The sequence below is a fragment of the Calliphora vicina genome, chromosome 1, assembly GCF_958450345.1.
Source record: "Calliphora vicina chromosome 1, idCalVici1.1, whole genome shotgun sequence".
NCBI classification, from domain to species: domain Eukaryota; kingdom Metazoa; phylum Arthropoda; class Insecta; order Diptera; family Calliphoridae; genus Calliphora; species Calliphora vicina.
In genome coordinates this window covers 11,041,011-11,064,725 of record NC_088780.1, presented here as the reverse complement: position 1 = coordinate 11,064,725, position 23,715 = coordinate 11,041,011, and the positions used below count along the sequence as shown (strand labels likewise).

General features: G+C 25.5%; 1 protein-coding gene across 11 annotated transcripts in view; it reads right to left on the bottom strand.

Annotated features, from left to right (window-relative positions):
- The window catches only part of Dys (Dystrophin), a 576,591-nt gene that overhangs the window by 160,742 nt on the left and 392,134 nt on the right, over nucleotides 1-23,715 (bottom strand). For all 11 annotated transcript variants that reach the window (XM_065498970.1, XM_065498974.1, XM_065498975.1 and 8 more), the window contains one exon: nucleotides 12,114-12,286. In XM_065498970.1, the coding sequence (XP_065355042.1) occupies nucleotides 12,114-12,286 (173 nt within the window). The remainder of the gene's footprint in view (nucleotides 1-12,113; nucleotides 12,287-23,715) is intronic.

The following is a 23,715-nucleotide window of genomic DNA, read 5'->3' as shown; positions in this document are numbered from 1 at the left end:
AATTTTGCCTTACATGAACTGATTTTTATAACCTGAATACTTGGCTTTCCTATGACATTAACATTGTTAAAATCCATACATAATTGACCAAGTTATAGACAATTTTTAAACCTTACCACTAAATAAATATTAATCATACGTCTAGTAGGCCACATATTTTTCTTTTATCAATAAATAACACAAATATCCAGAGGTTTTTAAAACTTTAATAGAATATAAAAGCTAAGAACTTGAGCATCATCCTATCTAGAATAATTACCTCCTCCTATTAAATAATCTAAACAATTTTCCACTTTGTTTTAAAAATGTGGTCAATTTCTGCCTAATCATTAAAATTTTACAAAATTTTACTTTACATGGAATGATTATTATACTTGTATTTATAACCTGAAGACCTGGCATTCATATGACATTAACATATTTAAGATCCATACATAATTGACCAAGTTATTGGTAATTTTTAAACCTAACCTTTAAATAAATATCAATCATACGTCTAGTAGGACACACACTATCATTTTATCAATAAATAACACAACTATCGACAGATTTTTAAAATTTTAATGGAATATTAAAGCTAAGATCTTGAGCTATGCTGAACATCCCTCCTCCTAAGAACAAATCTAAACAAATTGTCCACTTTGTTTTGGTAATGTGTTTAATTTCCTTTGAATTCTTAATTTCCATCAAATTTGCAATTCTCTTTTCTTATCCTACTACTGCCATATCGTCTTCAGTAATTATTTACATGTTTTGCTGTAGTTATTTGTACTATAGTTCCAGTTGTGTTTTTCTTGTTATTATTACTCGTATGTCTTGGTTTAATTCCAGTCCAAACTACAATATAAATGTTTGTCATTATCATTATCATTATTTTTTAGTATTATTACAGCTTTCCTTCCTACTAATTTTCATTAATTCTTTCTCTGTCCGTCTTAATGGCCAGACATGTCTTAGATATGTATGTTAGAGATGTGAAATGAATGTAACAAAGTAAGGCAACAAAAGTGTACTTTTTATATTCACCATCAAAAAACATTTGTAAGACATCGAAATATTCATCGAAGACTGTCTGTCTATCTGTCTGTTTAAAACACCACAAAGTTTAATTTTTCAATAAAGATCTAAAATAAAAGAAATTGTTATTTTTTGTCAATGTCTTAGCTTTTACATTCCATTTAAATTTTAAAAATCCCTCCATATTTGACTTTTTTATTGTTAAAAGAAAAATTTGAGTCATACTAGACGTATGATTAATATTAATTTAGAGGTTATATTGAAAATTTGCCTATAACTTGAACAATTATGTACGGATTTAAACAATTTAAACGGCATATGAAAGCCAAGTCTTCAGGTTATAAATACAAGTTTTAAAGACAATACATCTAAAGCAACAGTTTTAAAATGTTATAGATATATTCACAGAAGATCTGAGTTTACATACTTCAAAAGTTAAATTGAAGATATTATGTTAATGAAATCATAGCTCACTATCTTATTGTTTATATTCAATTTAACTCTAGAAAATCTTTCCATATTTAACTTTTTTAGTGATAAAAATAAAAATGTATGACCGACCTACTAGACGTATGATTAATATTTGTTTAGAGGTTCTGTTGAAAAATCTCCTATAACTTGGAATATTCTGTACGAATTATTAGGTTATAAATACAAGTTTTAATTATCAGTTAATCTAAAGCAATATTGTTTTAAATTAATTCTTTACACTGATAGCAACTGTCATTGGTCTTTATTATATGGATAATAGTAATACCTTTGGTTTATATTTTTTTAAGATTTTTTCTAGACTTTAAGTCAAGTTATATGTTAATAGTTCAATAGATGTGATTGTCGGAAAACAAATGCAGTCAGAATGTGTCATAGCTTGGTGGGATTTTGAGCTGCAGTTATCACTGGTATATACTTTTTTGAAAATAGGGCTGGTCAAGCAGTGACTTATACAAGAGTATTTCAATTTCAAAACAATCATAGCTCTATGTCTTAGCTTTAATATTCCATTAAAATTTTGAAAATCTCTCCTTAGGTGACTTATTTATTGAAAAAATAAAAATGTATGTCCTACTGGACGTATGATTTATATTTATTTAGAGGTTAGTTTTAAAAATTACCTATAACTTGGTCAAAAATATCCGGATTTTAAAAATTTTAACGTTGTATGATAGATAAGTCTTCAGGCTATAATACTAGTTTTAATTATCAGTTCATGTAAAGCAATTTTTTAAAATTTTCATTGATTAAGTGATGAATATGAGTTCAATTGGTTTATTAGTTTAAATTAATTCATTTTGGTAACAGTTCAAATCATTGTACTTTATAATATAGAAGATAGTTAAACTTTAGTTTTATATTTAACATGATTTTTTTGAGTTTCATATCAAGTTAGTTGTTAATTGTTCACTTTTCGCTCCTGATTTTGTTTAGAAGCTTTATTGCAACATAATTCTTTGAAAAAAATTCTGCTCAGACAGTGTCTGTTACAAAAGTATTGCAATTTTATTAATGAAATCATAGTTCATCGTCCTAGCTTTTATGTTCCATTAAAATTTCAAAAATCCCTCCATATTTTTTGAAAAAATAAAAATGTGTGTCCTACTAGACGTATGATTAATATTTATTTAGAGGTTAGGTTTAAAAATTGCCTATAACTTGGTAAAAAATTTACGGATTTTAATAATTTTAATTGCATGGTAGATAAGTCTTCAGGTTACAATTACTAGTTTTAATAATCAGTTCATGTAAAGAAATTTTTTAAAATTTTCATTTATTTATGAAAAATATCTGTTTAAAAGGTTAATTGGTTTAAATTAATTCATTATTTTAACAGTTCAAGTCATTGTATTTTATAATATAGAAGATAGTTGTACTAGTGCTCTATATTTTGTATGATTTTTTGTAAGTTTCATGTCAAGTTATTTGTTAATTGTTCGGTTTTCGCCGCGGATTTGGTTTGTGCTTTAGTGATGCTGTTCAAGCGGTGACTGTTACTAGATTACTAAGATTTTATAAATGAAATCATAGCTCATTGTCTTAGCTTTTATATTCCATTAAAATTTTAAATATCTCTTCATATTTGACTTATTTATAGAAAAAATAAAAATGTGTGTCCTACTAGACGTATGATTAATATTTATTTAGAGGTTAGGTATAAAAATTACCTATAAATTGGTCAAAAATTTACGTATTTTAATGATTTAAACGTTGTATGGTAGATAAGACTTCAGGTTACAAATAATAGTTTTAATAATCAGTTCATGTAAAGAGATTTTTTTTAAATTTTCATTGATTTATAAAAAATATCTGTTTCAAAAGTTAATTGGTTCAAATTAATTCATTATTTTAACAGTTCATATCATTGTCCTTTATAATATGGATGATAATACTACCTTTAGTTTATATTTTATATGATTTTTTTTTAAGTTTCATATCAAGTTCGTCACGGATTTGGTTTGATAACTTTATTGCAACATAATGCTTCAAAAATTAGGCTGTTCAACTAGTGACAGTTACAAAAGTATTACAATTTTATTAGAGAAATCAAAGCTTAATGTCTTGGCTTTTATACACCTTTAAAATTTTAAAAATCTCTTCATATTTCATTTAGTTATTGATAAATTTAGGTTTTCTGTGCTACTAGACGTATGATTAATATTTATTTGGAGGTTAGGTTTAAAAATTGCCTATAACTTTGACAATTATGTAAGGATTTTAACAATTTTAGTGTCATATGAAAGCTAAATATTCAGGCTACTAGTTTTAATAATTAGTGTTGTATATTTTACTCCTCTAAATTGTATTAAATTGAAAAATTTCCATTGTCCTCACTTTACCATATCTGTTATGTGATACATATACACTAGGGTGGCCCTTAATAAACGAAAGTTGGATTTTGGCCATTCTCACCCTCCAGTTTGGTGAACATTAGCAAAAAAATCATCCTGAAAAAATTTTAGGTAAATCGGTTGGGGTTAAGACTTGCCGCAAGCCCTCTGAAGTTTTGAGATGCATTTACAAGGGGAAAAAATGCATTTTTTTCAGTTTTTGTAAAAATTTTGCCATTAAAGAATTACTTTTGTAATTTAATTTAAAAGAATCGAAATGTGTACGTAATTGTCGTTCTAATGAGACATAAAAAACAGAAATCGGTCAAAAAATGTTAAAGTTATTAAAAATTCGCCAGGCCATTAACGTGTCTCAGGCCACTAGAACATGAAATGTAGGAACAAAATTAACATATTTTGAGAAATATTAAAATAAAAGCTCATTTTTACTTAAAATATGTCCATATTTACTTGTATATGAGTTTTTGTCTTCGTAGGATACCGTTAACCTATTCTTAGGTATGAACAAAAAAATTTAATTTTTTTAACGGCAGTTTCAAAACTCCATTTTCAAATTTTTAAAAATTTTGTTAAACAAATTTCAGAATTTTTTGATCATCTCATTGGGATTTATTAAGAGTATAATAGGGAATTAAATCGTGAAAAAATTATGAAAATATCTCTTATAGTTTTTCCGTACCTGCGATTTAAATTTTGAAATTTTCGAGAAAAAACAATTATTTGGCAATTTTTAGGCCAATGAGCTCTATTTTCTTACTCTTATGAATTTTAAGCAAAACTTAATTAGAATATTATAGTCCAGATAATTCTAAATATACTCTGAAACTTTTACTAAAATCAAAAAACGTTAACCCTTAAATCGTGAAGGTCAAAGGTCAAATTTTTCAATATTTGGAATTTCTCTTGGAAAGATTTCGAAATGATCGAAATGTTGTATATTTTTGGGCCGATTTTGATGAAATTTAACAAAAATATTGATTTTTTTACTAATGTTCACCAAACTGGGGGGTGAGAATGGCCAAAATCCAACTTTCGTTTATTAAGGGCCACCCTAATATACACGTTTTATCATTTGTAATTACATGAGTTTTTCTCACATTCTTCTAATAAAAATAAAATTGTATGCCAACGAACACAAACACGTATAAATGTGTGAGTGTATTAAATTTAATGATTATTAATAATAATCTACCCCAAAACAATACTGTCAGATGTCAATGACAGGCAAGTGTTTTATTATTATTTCTACCTCGTAATATTGTTGTTGTTGTTTTCCTTAAGCTCATCGCCATCACAAAAAAGCACTCTCACAACCACACATTTGCTACAACAAAAGAACAACAACCCAAACTAATTGTTTCTCAAAGACATTGATGCCTCTCAAATGCGGCTGTGCTAGTTCAGCTAATAAATGTGTTGATGGTGGCAGTGGTGGTGGTGATAATGGTCATTATTCTCATCTTCTCGTCCTGCTGAATGTTGATTAAAAAGCTAATGCTGATGATAATGTTAATTACAGATTATAATTACAAATGAAATCATTCTTTTACTTCCGCTTTAGTTTGTGACACATTTTTATAGATGTTTTTGCTAGATATTTGGGGGGCAAAAATCCACAAAAAAAAGTGTAAGAAGTCTTTAATCAATTAGTGAGACATTGTGATGAAGAAAAAGCAAGAAACTCTCAACATACAATTTACCATTATTTACTATCGTTCAAGTATAAAACGTTTGTGCTGTTTTTATTTTCATGGAGGGGGCAGTTTTCTGTTGTTACATGGTTGGTTTAATTCGGGCAAGATAAGACAGGCAGGCATGGAACAGTTTATGGGGAAGGCATAAGTAAGTAAAATAGTAATTTTTGTTGTTGGTCGTGTTTGCATTAAACATCGTCTATGACAAATTACATGAAAATTTCATTTGTATTCATTTGATTTTCGAGAGCTACAACAATTTATCAAATGATTGTTGGTGATGGCCTTAGTTGAAGATAGTAAAGGGAATGATATGAGAGGGCATTAATGTATGATGATGACATTATTGATGATAATGGCGAAAACCAAGACAATCAATATTAACAATGAAACATGATGGTTAATTGATAGACAATTGTTTATTTAAAGGAAATTGTTTATAAAGAATAAATTTTAAGGAATATTTTTTAAAGAAATTTAGTTTTCTAAAACTAATTTATAAAGCAAATATCTTTTTATAAAAATGTTTTCTTAAAAATGTTTGATAACAGAAATTTTTCTACTAAACATTATTGATAACAAAAAATTTTCTAAACAAATTTATTGATAACTAAAGGCAGCTATTGTTTATAAAAATTTTACAAAATCAGAAAATTTTCTAAAAAAAATTATTTATTTTTCTCTAACAATTTAATGATAACAAAGATTTTCGTCTAAATCAGCTGACTCTTAAAACTTTTATTTACAACCTGAAGGCTTGGCTTTCATATGACATAAAAAATGTTAAAATCTGTACATTAGTGTGAAAGTTATAGGCAATTTTTAAACCTAACCTCTAAATAAATATTAATCATACTTCTAGTAGGACTCACATTTTACTTTTATCAATAAATAACACAAATTTGAAGAGATTTTTAAAATTCTAATGGCATATAAAAGCTAAGACAATGAGCTATAATTTCATTAATAAAATTGAAATATTTTTGTAACAGTCACTGCCTGAGCAGCCTCATTTTCGAAGAAGTATGTTGCAATAAAGCTTTCAAAAAAATTTGTGGTGAACGGTGATCAATAAATAAATAATCATATCAAATAAAATTAAAGATAACACTATTATCCATATTATAAAGGATAATAATTGGAACTGTTAGCAAAATGAAATAAGTTAAACGAATAAACCATTTGAACAAATATTCTTCACAAATCAATAAAAGTTATAAAAAATTGCTTTACATGAACTAATTATTAAAACTAGTGTTTATAAACTGAAGACTTAAATTTAATGATGTTAAAATTTTTAAAATCTGAGCATTTTTGACCAAGTAATAGGTAATTTTTAAACCTAACCTCTAAATAAATATTAATCATACGTCTAGTAGGACACATATTTTTCTTTTATCAATAATAACACAAAATATCGAGAGATTTTCAAAATTTTAATAGAATATGAAAGCTAAGAACCAGTGATAATTGCGGCACTAAATCCCACCAATTTGTGGCATATTGTGGCTGCATTTGTTTTTCGACAATCAAATCACATCGATTGAACAATTAACAAATAACTTGATATAAAGCCTAGAAAAAATCGTATAAAATATGAACCAAAGGTATTACTATAATCCATAAAATAAATGTCAATGACTTTTACTATCAGAATAAAGAATTAATTTAAATCAATACAAATTTAAACAAATATTCTTTTAAAATCTACCAAAATTAAAAAAATTTTGATTTATAGAATGATTTTTAAATTTTGCATTTGTAACCTGAAGCTGAAGCTTTCATATGCCGTTTAAATTGTTAAAATCCGTAAATAATTGTTAAAGTTATAGGCACATTTACAATATAACCTCTAAATTAATATTAATCATACGTCTGGTATGACTCAAATTTTTCATTTATCAATATATAAGTTAAATGTGGAGGAATTTTTAAAATCTTAATGGAATATAAAAGCTAAGACATTAAACTATGTTTTGAATAAAACCAGCTGCAATACTCTGTATGTTTCACTTTAAATTTAATATAAAAGCTAAGACACTAAGCTATGATTTTATTTAAAAATGTTAATCAATTTAATTTGTTAAGCATGGCGGAACAGATCTTTATAAAGAAGTTGCTTTATATGAATTGTCTTTAAAACTTGCATTTATAACCTTATATTAACCAAGTTGCAGGCAATTTTTAAACCAAACCTCTAAATAAATATTAATCATACGTCTAGTAGGTCTTACATTTTTATTTTTATCAAAAAACAAGTAAAACTAGTTGATCGCCCGGATTCGCCGGTAGCATTTACAAATGTTAGTTCTTCAAGTTTCTGCAACGCACTCACCACAGCCTGTTCTTATTTATTTGCAAATAAAATATCTGAATTTGTACTGCATACTTTAGGGAGCCTTTTTATTACAGTTGACTGGACTCACAAAAAAAAAGAATTTCCCAGTTTTGCCCGGAATTTTTGAATTTTTTTTCTTTACAAACTATCTCCTGAAAATTTCGAATCGAATAAAAAAAAATCATCCAAAATCGCTCCAGCCGTTCCCACATGATGACATTAGATACACCGACCATTTAATTTTTATATATATAGAAAATATAGAGAGATTTTTAAAATGTTAATGAAATATTAAAGCTAAACAATTGCGTTATTTTTAGTTAAAGAAAGATTTCTATAAAAATGTATCGATAACAGAAATGTTTCTCAAAAAGTTGAACGAATGTCGAAGGGACATTCTCCTGAATTTTTCTCTAAAAATTTATCGATATCTTAAAATTTGTATAAAAACTTATCGATAACTGAAATATTTTGAAAAAATTTAACAATAATTGTAAATTTCCTCCAAAAATTTAACAATACTAGAAGATTTTCTATAAAACTTTATGGATAACGGAATTTTTTTCCAAAGATTTATCGATAACAGAAATTTTTCTTTAAATTTTTTTTCGAAAACTGATATTTTTCTATACAAATTTACTAATATCGAAAATGTTTGTAATAAATTTTATCGATAACGAATATTTGTCTCTAAAAAATTTATCGATAAAGGAAAATTTTCTCTAAAAAATTATCGATAACTTAAAACTTTTATAAAAAATTATCGATAACAGAAATTTTTCTTAAAATTTTTTTTCGAAAACTGATATTTTTCAATACAAATTTACTAATAATCATAATTTGTCTAATAAATTTTATCGATAACGAATATTTGTCTCTAAAAATTTATCTTAAACGGAAAATGTATCCATAACAGAAATTAGCCTCTAAACAATTTATCGATAATGGAAATTTTTCTCTAAAAAATTATCGATATCTTAAAACTTTTATAAAAAATTATCGATAACAGAAATTTTCCTCTAAAAATTTAACAAAAAAAAAAACATTTTCTCTAAAAATTTATCGATATCTTAGAATTTGTATAAAAATTTATTTTAAAAAAATTTTTCGATAACATTAATTTGTTTCTAAATTTTATCGGAAATTGAAAACTTTCTCTAAAAATTTATCGATAATGGAAATTTTTCTCTAAAAAATTATCGATATCTTAAAACTTTTATAAAAAATTATCGATAACAGAAATTTTTCTTTAAATTTTTTTTTCGAAAACTGATATTTTTCTATACAAATTTACTAATATCCATAATTTGTCTAATAAATTTTATCGATAACGAATATTTGTCTCTAAAAATTTATCTTAAACGGAAAATGTATCCATAACAGAAATGTGTCTCTAAACAATTTATCGATAATGGAAATTTTTCTCTAAAAAATTATCGATAACTTAAAACTTTTATAAAAAATTATCGATAACTGAAATTTTCCTCTAAAAATTTAACAAAAAAAAAACATTTTCTCTAAAAATTTATCGATATCTTAGAATTTGTATAAAAATTTATTTTAAAAAAATTTTTCGATATCATTAATTTGTTTCTAAATTTTATCGGAAATTGAAAACTTTCTCTAAAAATTTATCGATAATGGAAATTTTTCTCTAAAAAATTATCGATAACTTAAAACTTTTATAAAAAATTATCGATAACTGAAATTTTCCTCTAAAAATTTAACAAAAAAAAAAACATTTTCTCTAAAAATTTATCGATATCTTAGAATTTGTATAAAAATTTATTTTAAAAAAATTTTTCGATAACATTAATTGTTTCCAAATTTTATCGGAAATTGAAAACTTTCTCTAAAAATTTATCGAGAATGGAAATTTTTCTTTAAAAAATTATCGATATCTTAAACTTTTATAAAAAATTATCGATAACAGAAATTTTTCTTTACATTTTTTTTCGAAAACTGATATTTTTCAATACAATTTTACTAATATCCATAATTTGTCTAATAAATTTTATCGATAACGAATATTTGTCTCTAAAAATTTATCTTAAACGGAAAATGTATCTATAACAGAAATTTGTCTCTAAACAATTTATCGATAATGGAAATTTTTCTATAAAAAATTATCGATAATTTAAAACTTTTATAAAAAATTATCGATAACTGAAATTTTCCTCTAAAAATTTATCAAAAAAAAAAAACATTTTCTCTAAAAATTTATGTTATAATTTGTATAAAAATGTATCTCAAAAAATGTTTTTTGTTTCTAAATTTTATCGGAAATTGAAAATTTTCTCTAAAAATTTATCGATATCTTAAAATTATTTAAAAAATTTATAAATAACTGATATTTTCCTCTAAAAAATTAACGATAATAGACAATTTTCTATAAAAATTTATCGATATCTTAAAACTTTTATAAAAACTTATCGATAACTGAAATATTTTGAAAAAAATTTATCAATAATTGAAATTTTCCTTCAAAAATTTAACAATAATAGAACATTTTCTATAAAACTTTATGGATAACGGAATTTTTTCCAAACATTTATCGATAACAGAAATTTTTCTTTAAATTTTTTTTCGAAAACTGATATTTTTCTATACAAATTTACTAATATCCATAATTTGTCTAATAAATTTTATCGATAACGAATATTTGTCTCTAAAAATTTATATTAAACGGAAAATGTATCCATAACAGAAATTTGTCTCTAAAAATTTATCGATAGTGGAAATTTGTCTCTAAAAAATTTTCGATATCTTAAAACTTTTATAAAAAATTATCGATAACGGAAATTTTCCTATAAAAATTTAACAAAAAAAAAATATTTCTCTAAAAATTTATCGATATCTTAAAATTATTTAAAAAATTTATCAATAACTGAAATTTTCCTGTAAAAATTTAACAATAAATAACAATTTTCCATATTTATTTATCGATATCTTAAAATGTTTATACAAAATTATCGATAACTGAAATATTTTTACAAAATTTTTCAATAACTGAAATTTTTCTCTAAAAATTTAACAATAATAGAACATTTACTATAAAAATTTAACGATACCATTAATTTTTCTCTAAAAATGTAACGATAACAGAAATTTTTCTCTAAATATTTACCAAAAATAGAAAATTTTCTATAAAAATTTATCGATAACTGAAATTTTTCTCTAAAAATTTATCGATATCTCAAAATTTTTATGAAAAATTATCGATAATTGAAATATGTTTAAAACAATTTATCAATTACTGAAATTTTCTTCTAAAAAATTAACTATAATAGACAATTTTCAATAAAAATTTATTGATAATAGACATTTTTCTCTAAAAAATTATGGATAACAGAAATTTTTCTCGAAATATTTACCAAAAAATAGAACATTTTCTATAAAAATTGATCGATAACAGAAATTTGTCTCTAAAAATTTATCGATATCTCAAAATTTTTATAAAAATTTATCGATAATTGAAATATTTTTAAAAAAATTTATCAATTACTGAAATTATCTAGAAATTTTTCTATAAAAATTTATCGAAAATGCCCCTAAAGTTTTATAGTTCAAAATGCAAATAAATGCCTTCCCCTATTTGCATCTACCTTAAATTGTTACAAAAAACCCATATAAGTTAAGTTTTTTTTTTAATTTTCGCTTTTTTCTTTAGCAAAATGTTTGCTCTAGTAAACAGCTGGTTATTATTCAAATTGCCTCAAATAACAAGAAAATGGAAATGCAATAAAATTCTTATAAATATTTCTTGCAAAGAAAACAAAAAAAAACGTAATACCCATATAGCCATACAATTTTTAACATAAAAACCTGGTGGCCTACACTGGCAAATAAATGAAAACCTCACCATCAATACCAACCAACCATTAACCAATCGACCGTAGCAGGAACACTCGGATACACAGGCTCTTATACAAATATAAATGGCCATAAAATACTTCTTATTACATTGTCCTGCGGAGCGTATGATCAATATTTAATTTTCTACTTCATTTACATATTTTTGTTTTCGTATGACATCGGTATGACTGACTGACACAAACATGAAGAAAAGAAAAACATAAATTGTATATATTTACAATTTCATGTCAATGTTGTTGAATTTTTATTATTTATTTTGTTGTTGTTGTTGATGCTGTTGTAGTTTATCCCTTTCGTTTTTTTTTATTTTATGTTAAAATGTTATATTGCTGCTCTCTCACTTACCTGATTGCAATACTTTTTGATTTCAAATTATTCCAACGTTGATTCATTTCATCCAAACGACGCTGTAACATTACCGCATCTTCTTGGGAGGTGAGTGAACCCAAAAGTTTACGTCCTGTGCCATCGAGACGATCATAAACCACACGATGTGTTTCAATTTCCGATTGTAAATCCTAAAAAAAAAACACAACAAAAAGAAAAACATATATAAATATAGCAAAAAAGAAAATATTGTGAAGAAAGAGGAAATGAATGAGGAAGGATAAAAAAAGTACACATACTCCTCGTGTTTAAATATATTTTTTACTATAAATACATAAAACATTATATTACGGTATAACATGAGGACAAATAAACTGTATATTAAGGTTTTTATTTTTCTCTTCTTATTCATAAATATCAGCTACAATTGAGAAGCAGGTATAATAAATTTTTTACAAATTTTGGTAACAAACTCAATTTTTCAATAATTTTTTTTAACTCAAAAATTTTTAATCCACCACTACGTTCTAAAAGACCAAAAATAAAAAGAACCGTGTCTCCCAGTTTTGCCCAAAGTCATGCACTTTTTTTAAGGGCCCCCAAAGATTTGTGGCCTCGGTGTTATTTTTGCAAAAAAGGGATCATTTTCACAGGCTCATATCTTGCAAATAGTTCAGAATTTTGATTTACGCTCTGAGGCAAAGTTGTAGCCCTTGTCATAAAGAACAAAAATTGTAAACATATTTAATCCAAAAAACTTCATCTTCAAGATCAAAATCGCAAAAAACTTTGAAAATAATTTTTTTTTAAAGCTGCCTAAAAGTATGCTTTAGTTTATAATTTATGGCCCCAAACATTTAATTCATTTAGTTTTTTCTTACTAACTTGTATTGACCTACCTAAACGCTATTAAGAATCATTCCTAGGAAGTTCATATGTTCTAGAAAGTTGTTTATTGAGATCTTAGCTACATTTTTGTAGTTTATTGTTTCCTTGTATTTTGAACGGTTTGCTACCTATGGACCTGAACAGGGGAAAAAAGGTAAAAAATCGAATTATTTTTGAAATTTTTATCTGAAGATGAAGTTTTTTTGATTTGATATGTTTACAATTTTTGTTCGTTATAACAAGGGCTACAACTTTGCCTCAGAGAGTTAGTTAAAATTCCGAACTGTTTGCAAGATATGAGCCTGAAAAAATGATCACTTTTTGCAAAAATGACAAAAATGGCCCATAAAAAAACTAACTTATATTGACGTACCTAAACGCTATTAAGAATCATTCCTAGGAAGTTCGTATGTTCTAGAAAGTTGTTTATTGAGATCTTAGCTACATTTTTGTAGTTTATTGTTTCCTTGAATTTTATGGACTGGACATGGGAAAAAGGTAAACAAAATAGAATTATTTAAAAAAATTTGCAATTTTTATCTTGAAGATGAAGTTTTTTTGATTTGATATGTTTACAATTTTTGTTCTTTATGACAACTTTGCCTCAGAGAGTAAATTAAATTTCCCAACTGTTTGCAAGATATGAGACTGAGAAAATTATCACTTTTTGCAAAAATTACAAAAATGGCCCATAACAAAAAACTAACTTATATTGACGTACCTAAACGCTATTAAGAATCATTCCTAGGAAGTTCATATGTTCTAGAAAGTTGTTTATTGAGATCTTAGCTACATTTTTGTAGTTTATTGTTTCCTTGAATTTTGAACAGTTTGCTACCTATGAACCTGAACAGGCGAAAAAAGGTAAAAAAATCGAATTATTTAAAAACTTTTGCAATTTTTATCTTGAAGGTGAAGTTTTTTTGATTTAATATGTTTACAATTTTTGTTCTTTATTAAAAGGGCTACAATTTTGCCTCAGACAGTAAATTAAAATTCCGAACTGTTTGCAAGATATGAGCCTGAGAAAATTATCACTTTTTGCAAAAATGACAAAAATGGCCAATAAAAAAAAACTAACTTATATTGACGTACCTAAACGCTATTAAGAATCATTCCTAGGAAGTTTATATATTCTAGAAAGTTGTTTATTGAGATCTTAGTTACATTTTTGTGGTTTATTGTTTCCTTGAATTTTGAACGGTTTGTTACCTATGGACCTGAACAGGGGAAAAAAGGTAAAAAAAATCGAATTATTTAAAAATTTTGGCAATTTTAATCTTGAAGATGAAGTTTTTTTGATTTGATATGTTTACAATTTTTGTTCTTTATTACAAGGGCTACAATTTTGCCTCAGAGAGCAAATTAAAATTCCGAACTGTTTGCAAGATATGAGACTGAGAAAATTATCACTTTTTGCAAAAATGACACCGAGGCCCCAAATCTTTGGGTTTAGTTTTTGTTTTCCTTGACTCTTAACAATTTCCATACAGTATTTCAAATTCGTTTTTCATAAATTTAACTAAAGTTTTCAAACATTTCTTCTACATCTCTGCAAAAACAAAATTTATTCATAAGTACTTGTATTACCACAACAACAACAACATCACAAAATACACATGTTTTCATTATATAAATAAATGCGTGTGCGAGAGACAGAGAAAGAGAGAGCGAGAGTAAGTATTCATTTATTTACAGTAGAATGAGAATTATTATGGCTAAAAGGGAAACCAAGAGCAGGCGGAAACAGGATACTCAGGTAAACAAGTGTGTTGTGTGTGTGTGTATATGCATTAATATAAGTTTATGTTTACATTTATAGTTGTTTTCTATTGCAAAACGAAAACAATTGTAAATATTTTATTCGTTATTTCTCAAAAAAGGGGTTCTAAAGGCAAAAACCGAATCCCTGTTATCAACAGTAGGTAAAACTACTATGGCAATATATAAACAAAATATGCAAATTAAAGTTTGTTTTTCATCAGAAATTTTGAAAAAATAACAAAAAAAAATTTTCTATTTCCCTTTTTTATAGTTATAGAATTTTGTTAGATTTATTAACATATATTTTTTTTAGAAATATGGTAAGAGCAACAAATATACTCACACATTTATGGGGATTTAAAGCAAATCATATCAACATTTGTTGATTTAGCTTGATTGTTGTTTTTGTGGCCGTTAAAGTTTATTTAACTTTTAACGTCTGTTTTTCATAGGAATACATTTTATATTTTCAAGGTGTAAAAGAAAATTTATAATTGATACAAATTATTGAAAATAAATTTATCTTTTCCATACAAAATTTATTAATATTAGTAATATTTCTATATATATTTATCGATAACAGAATTTTTTCTAAAAAAAATATAAATTTTTCTATGTCAATTTAACGAAGCCAGAAATTTTTTCTACAAAAATTTAAAAAAAGAAATGTAAGAGAGCTATATTCGGCTGTGCAAAATATACCCTTCAAATTATACTTTAAAATAAAAATTTTAAATATTTTTGGGTAAACAAAATTTTTTTAAAAAAAATATTTATTAACGAAACAATTTTTTTTTAAATTTAATTTTTAATAATGTTTAATTTAAAAAAAAAAAAAAATTTTTTCTTGAAAAAAAATTCGGAGTTAAAAATATTTTTCCCGATTTTGACTTATAGGACCGACTTTGGCCTTATATACGCCGTTGCAAAGGTCTTTGATATATATATTATTGGATATACATATGTATTGTGTATATTAATGATATAGTAATCCAGATATTGATCAAAAATATGTAAAAAATCTAGGTTGTCGCGGTTTTGCTTAATCTCCGCCCATTTGTGGGCCGATTTTATATATAGCGTATCTATTGATGTATGAATCATCAAACAATTTCAATTATCGATAGATTTTTATTGTTATACATATATTTATAGAAACATATCGGTTGTCCATAGAATTTAACATTAACAAAACTGCTTCTTTTAATTTTTATTAATAAGAGAAATTTTTATCATAAACTTAAAATTTTCTACAAAAAATTTAAGAAAAATTAAAAACTTAAACCACTCACTTTTAGAAAAAAATAATTTTAATTTAAAATTTAGTTTAATTTGATCCGAAAACCTTATGAAGGATAAGAAAAACATAGATTTGGTATTTACACGGTGAATCCCAGTTTTTTTAATTTCAAAATGGGTAAATTTTATGCTGTATAAAAATTTAATGATAACAGAAAATTTTCAGTTTAAATTAACGACTACAAACATTGTTCCATCAAATTTTAATGATAATAAAATTTTTTCTAAAAATTAAACGAATATAAATTTGTATTGCAATCAATTTTATATAAAAAAACTGGTAGTATTTACTAATGTTAGTTCTTCAAGTTTCTCCAACCCACATACACCTGCCTGTTCTTATTTAATTGCAAATAAAATATATAAATTTGTACTGCATACTTCAGGGAGCATTTTCTACTACAGTTGACTGGACTAAAAAAAAAGTTTTACCCGGAATTTTTGAATTTTTTTTCTTTACAAACCATCTCCTGAAAATTTCGAATCGAATAAATAATAATAAAAAATAATAAATCAATCATTTAATTTTTACATATGTATATAGATTATCAACAACAAGAACTTTACTAAAAACAATTTTCGAAAATAAAATTTTTCTTAAAAATTTAATGGTAACAAGAATTTGTCTATAAATATTTAACGAATACAGCTACTTATTTACCAAAAAAAAAAATTGTTCTATAAAAATTCAAAGATAACTGATATTTTTCTATAAAAATAATAAAAAACATGTAAGAAAGCTATATTCGGCTGTGCCGAATCTTATATACTTTTCACCAAATTATACTTAAAAATATTTTTATTTAAATAAAATTAAAATTTTTTTTAAAACAATTTTTCTTTCCAAATTAATTTTTAATTTTTTTAAAAATTTTTTTTTAAATTTTTTTAATTTACAGAAAAAATTTTTTTCGAAAAAGAATTTATTACAAAAAAAAAAAAAATAAAAAAAAAAAATTCGGGTTAAATAATATTTTTCCCGATTTTGACCCATTGTAGGTCCAACTTTCTATACATCGTTACAATGGAATTTAAAGTGCCTATCATGAGATATACATATTGTCTATATATTAATGACTTAGTAATCCAGATATAGATCAAAAATAGGTCAAAAATCGAGATTGTCCCGGTTTTTTCCTTATATCTCAGCCATTTGTGGGCCGATTTTGTCGATTTTAAATATCAACCGAGCCGGAAGAATTCCCGATGTATGAATCATGTATGAAAATTGTTTGGGGGCTACCGAAAGTTGATTTAATTATTATAGACTTCGCTATCTATAACGATCCAGAATATATATAGTTTGTGGGGTCGCAAATGAAAAATGTAGAAATTACAAATGGAATAACAAAGTTATATATAACCTTGCCACTCTTGGCGAAGGGTATAATTATAAAAATTTATCCACAACAAAAATGTTTGTATGCAAATTAACGAAAACCACAACTTTTCTATAAAAAATTTAAAGAAAACAGAAAAATTTTTATAAAAATTTAACGAGAGATTTCTGTAACTCTCGGAGTTAGAGGGTTAAAAATTTGACATTTTGGCCAAACAAGAGACCAAAAAGCTCTTAAAGCATTGGTCTCCAGCAGTACGCCCACGGGCACCGTCTATGTGTGAGTTTCTTATACATGTGAAACCGAAATTAAAAAACAAACAAGATTTTTTTTACAAGTCTTACCAGTCAAGGATATTTTCATAAGAAATTTGGGTCAGTGTACACAAATCCTAACACTAGAATACGAAGAAAATCTATTGTTGTGAGAATTTGGTTAACAATGCCTTAAAGGAATGGACCTAAGCTTTCATTTGAGCAAATTTCATTTTGGAAAAAAGTTCGATTTTGCCAAAAAAAAATCAAAAATTGTATATCTTGAGTTACAAAACATTTATATTACTATATATCCCACTCGCATCCCACTGAGCAACCAAATAGGTCTTAAAGGAATAGACCCAAGCTTTCTTTTGAGCAAAAAAAAATTTAGAAAAGGGCCCATTTAAAAAAAAAATGTAGATTTTGCAAAAAAAAAAGTAAAAAATTGCATATTTTGAGTTACAAAACATTTATTTTGATAAATATCCCACTCCCATCCCACTAAACGATTAAATAGGTCTTCAAGGAAAATATCTGAACTTTCTGTTGAGCAAAAAAAAAAAAAAATATATTAAAAACGACTTTTTCGAAAAATAGTCAAAAATTGCATGTTTTGAGTTATAAAACATTTTTTAATAGATATCGAACTCGCATCCCATTAAGCGATCAAATAGGTCCTCAAGGAAAATATCTAAGCATTATTTTAAGGAAAAAAAGGGCCCATTTTGAATAAAAGTAGGACAAAATTCGGAAAAAAATATTAATATTTTTTATTTTTTTTTTAATATTTTTTAAGGAAAAAATGGGCCCATTTTGAAAAAAAAGTCGGAAAAAAATATTAAAATTTTTTTTTTTTTTAAATATTTTTTTTCGAAAGATTGAAAAAATAGCTATCTAAACCGTTTGGGACACATTTTGCTAAGAAAAATAGGTAATAAGTTACATGGATGAGAAAAATCACATGTTTGGACAAAATGTAAAATTTTTTTTTCTAACTCCGAGATTTCTTGACTTGATCTTGTTGAAAAACTGAGTCTGAATTATTATCCAATAGGTCTAACCTTGGTGCAAATTTCATCCTGATCGTGAACATTTTTGACATAGTCATAGATGTGGTGTAAATTTTACACCTTATAATTTATGCAAACAATTTTACTTAAAAAAATTTTTCGTTAATATTTTCTTTTTAACAATAAGATACAACAATTTTAATTTAAAAAAATTAAAAAAAAGAAAACAGAATGTTATTTGAAACAAAAAACCAGGCACTTTATTTCGCAAGACTTTTTAATAAAATTTTAGAAAAATGAATGATAAGTTAAAGGTTGGTTCACTTGATGTGAAATCGCCCTTAGCGAACATTTTTCTACAAACTTTAAACGATATCACAAATTTTTCTCCAAAAATTTAACGATATCCTAATTATACCCTTCACCTTCGTGAGAATGTTTGTCATTCCGTTTGTAATTTCTACATTTTTCATTTTCGACCCTATAAAAAATATATATTCTGGATCCTTAGCGATAGCGGAGTCGATTAAGCCATGTCCGTCTGTCTGTTAGTTGAAATCAATTTTCTGAAGACCCCAGATATCTTCGGGATCCAAATCTTCAATTATTCTGTCAGACATGCTTTCGAGAAGTTTGCTATTTAAAATCAGCAAAATCCGTCCATAAATAACGGAGACATGAGCAAAAAACCGGAGCAACCTCGATTTTTTACCTATTTTTGATCTATATATGGATATATAGGCAATATGGATATCTAATGATAGATATTTCAAAGTCCATTGCAACGATGTAGATAAGGCTATATATAGTAAGTTGGACCTACAATGGGTCAAAATCGGGAAAAATATTTTTTGACCCGAATTTTGTTTTCATCAAAAAAATTTTTTTGTCATAAATTTTTTTTCCAAAAAAAAAAATTAAAAAACTTTTTTTAAAAAAAAATTAAAAAACAATTTTGAAAAACAATTAAAAAAAAAATTAAATTTTGTTTACCTAAAAATATTTAAAAATTTTTTTTTTAAAGTATAATTTGTTGACGGGTATATAAGATTCGGTACAGCTGAATATAGCTCTCTTACTTGTTTTTTCTTAAAAATGTATCGATAACCGATATTTTCTCATAAGAATTGATTGATAAAAAAACTTTTTTCAAAACGATCTTGCTCCATAACTCACAAGAAATGTTAAATTTCCACCACTATTTTCCATCAAATATTAAATTTTTAATTAAAACTCTTAATTATAAATAATATGTATGATCTTACTACACAAATACATGCTCTTACAAAAAAACATCTATATTTAATATTGTATTACAACATGACTCTTCTTAATGATGCCAAAAAATATAAAAAAAAGCTCCTGTAAAAAGAAAGAAAGAGAGCAAGCAAGCAAAACCTGGCGCTTAAAATAATAATAAAGTTGAATGACATTTACTTTGTTTTTATTTTACTCATGCTGTTATTTTTTTGACATTTTGTGAACTCCTTTTGTAATCTGTATGTTTTTGTTGTTGTTGTTTTTTGTTTGTTCGTTTGTTTGTTTGTTGTAATACAAGCGTGTCTCTACCGTATGCTGCGGGCACAGGATGAGGATTTCTGTGTACAAATAAATGTATGAGTTTGTGTATCGTTCAAATACATGTGTATTGAAATTATAACTTTTTATGGGTCTCATGTGTGTTTGAACACAAATCGTATAAAAAATTCATGATGATTTTTGTTAAATATATGATTTTAGTTTGTTGCTGTTGCTTTAAATATTACTTTTTTTTTTTGGTTGGTTGTCGCTTGTTGTTTTGTTATATTATGAAAGTTTTTTAATTAAGAATATTTCTCGTCATATTTTTGTTAAATTTGTACCCTACAGCAAAGATGCAGGTCGAAAAATTTCAATGTTTGTCTAAAGTTTTTGAAATATTGTATGAAAAACAAAAGGAACATGATATATTTTAAAAGAAATTGATGTTTTTTTTTTGGAAAATTTTAACTGAAAGTTATAGTTTTCTCATCATTTAATAGAAAATACCATGAATATCGTAGCTTTAATTACAGTCGCCTTCATCCATCTGTAACTTTTTTTTTAAACATTTTGTCTGTTTTTTTCCCTGATTTTTTTTTTAGCTTTTTCCACTGTATTTACAAAAACTGAAGCAGGTGTTTTAACTGTAACAAGGGATTTAGATGGCATTAGTTGAGTAACAATATTTTTATAAATTTCTCCCGCCATCATAGCAGCAACAAAACTGAACAAAAAAAGAAAAACCGTTTTGAATAATGTCTACTTAAATACTTTTCATAATAAATAAAACGGAAACGGTCTTTTGCAAATGATTAAATGCCCATGTGAAAAAAAACAACAAAACATAATTTTCTTTAGAAAAAGAGGGTAAAATAATAACAGAAAATAAGTTTTCCTTTTATTATGTAAAAGAAAAAACCCTTTAGGTGCTGCAGACAAACAAACTGACCCATTTGCTAAACACAAAAATAAAGAAATACTTTAATCTAACTCATATATAATTCTAAAATAATCTTAATACAAGCGCCTTACTTTGGGCTATAAATTATGAAAAGCTTGAAATGAATGAATGTGTACAACTAGGTACCTACCTACCTTTAGAAATTAACATAAACATTTTATATTTTTAAGAGCTCATTTTATAGAACTCTATATATATAACAATGTACAGTGAAACCTCATAAAGTGGACACACTTTTAGAAAAATTAATTTTATTGATAAATTTTTATCAAAACAATTAGTTACAAGCAAATTTATTTTTTAAAAAATTTCAGTTACGATAAATTTTTGTAGAAAAATTTCTGTTATCTATGATTTTTTTGCGAAAATTTTTGTTGTCGATACATTTTTAGAGAACATTTTGGTTATTGATAAATTTTTGCAGAAAAATTTCTGTTATCGATTAAATTTTATAGAAAAAAATTAGTTATCGATAAATTTTTCTACACAAAAATTACGGTGATCGATACATTTTTATAGAAAATTTAATGTTATCGATTAATTGTTATAAAAAATTTTGTTTATCTATAAATTTTTATAGAAAATGTCGTGTTATCAATAAATTCTTATAGACAATTTTCTGTTATCTATAATTTTGTTTAGACAAAATTCTGTTATCGTTAAATTTTTTGAAGAAAAATCTTTTAATCGATAAATTTTTAAAGAAAAATGTATGTTATCGATAACATTTTATTAAAAAAAAATCAGTTATCGATAAATATCGGTGATCAATAAATTTTTATAGAACATTTTCTGTTATCGGTAAAATTTTATAGAAAAAAAATTCTGTTATTGATAATTTTATTTAGAAAAATGTTTGTTATCGATAAATTTTTATAGAAAATTTAATGTTATCGATAAATAAATAAAATATTTATAAAAAATTTTGTATAGAAATTATGTAGAAAAATGTCAGTTATCGATAAATTTTTTGACCGTTAAAATTTTGTAAAAAATTTAAATTATTAATGAATTTTTATAGACATATTTCTGTTATTGATATTTTTTTAGAAAAAGTAATTATTTGTCGCTAAATTTGCTAAATTTTTGTGAAACCTTTTTGTTATAGATATTAGAGTTACTTTCAAAAATTAAATTTTTCTTTTTTTTTGGAAAATTTTCACTCCTTGTGGTGGTTCAACGCACCTAAAGACGCGCATTTTTAGCACATTTTTCTGTAGAGCAAAAAAGGTTGAATATATTGCAAATCTGATTTCACTAATCGATTGTGCATCAAAAATTAATACAATTGATGTTTTTTGAATCCTTAAGAATAGTTACAAAAACCCACAACAGGGGGCGCAATTTCATAAAAAATAAAAAAAAGTATTTTAAATTTTTTCAAATTTTCAGCTTTTATTTGAAAACATTTGTACAATTTAAATTTATTCAAAATATTGGCAATTTTTAGCTATGACCTTTTCCCATCAATCTGGCAACATATGGATTCCGACAAAAAAAACTGTTCTTCTTTTGAGGCCAATAACGAATCAAGCCAATACCAATATCTATTCTAAAGTGAATAGTTTTTAACAGGTATTGCAACATGAGTCCCAGCATTGTCATGATGGAGTATTACAGTTTCATGTCTGGCCGCATATTCTGGATGTTTTTCAGCCATTGCTCACTTCAATCGATTATGTTATGTTTAGTAAAGTTTCCCTGTGATGGTCTGGTCAGATTGCATCCGATGATAATAGATAGGAGCTCCCTCCAAATACAGAGAATTACCTTAGCGCCATAGATATTTGGCTTTGGTGTCGCTTCGTCTTGTTGGCAGGGTTTCACATATGATCTCTTACGCTTCGGATTATTGTAATGCATACATCGAAAATAATGATTCGGTGCAAAAATAGTTTTCTTTTATAGAGTTCAAGCAGCATTTCAGACATGCAAAATTGTCTTTTAATATATCTCAGCTTCAATTCGTATGGTAACCAATTTCCCTGTCTATATATGAATCCCACTGCTTGTAAATGTTTTGAAATTGCTGCTTGAATAGCTCCTAATGATTTTGCATGCTGTTTTTGAGTTTGACAACAATCTTCATGGTGTAATGCATTCAATTCTTGGCCTTCAAACTTTTTTTTGCTGGCCTAGGCGATCTTTGCCTTCCGAACAGAACAAACCATCTCTTGCACGTTGAAACCGATGAAACACATTCACCATAAGCTTCGATGAGCACGTTTTTTTTTTTCAAATTTGTTGGTACAAAATTCAACATTTTAGAAGCATAAAAAAGTTTGTTGTTTACACTATAATGTTCAATAACTAAGTGAGAATAAATGACAGATAGGTATCCTTCAAAATTAAATATAAGTTATTAAAAACAAAAACTGCGTTCAAAAGAAACGCCATATATTAAATTTCTTATTTTTATGTCATACCCAATAGAAAAATGTCTGTTATTTATAAATTTTTAGAGAAAAATCTCTGTTATCGATAAAGATTTACAGAAAATGAGCAGTTATCGGTTAATTTACATACAAAAATGTCGGTGATCGATTAAATTTTATAGAAAATCTACTGTTATCGATAAAT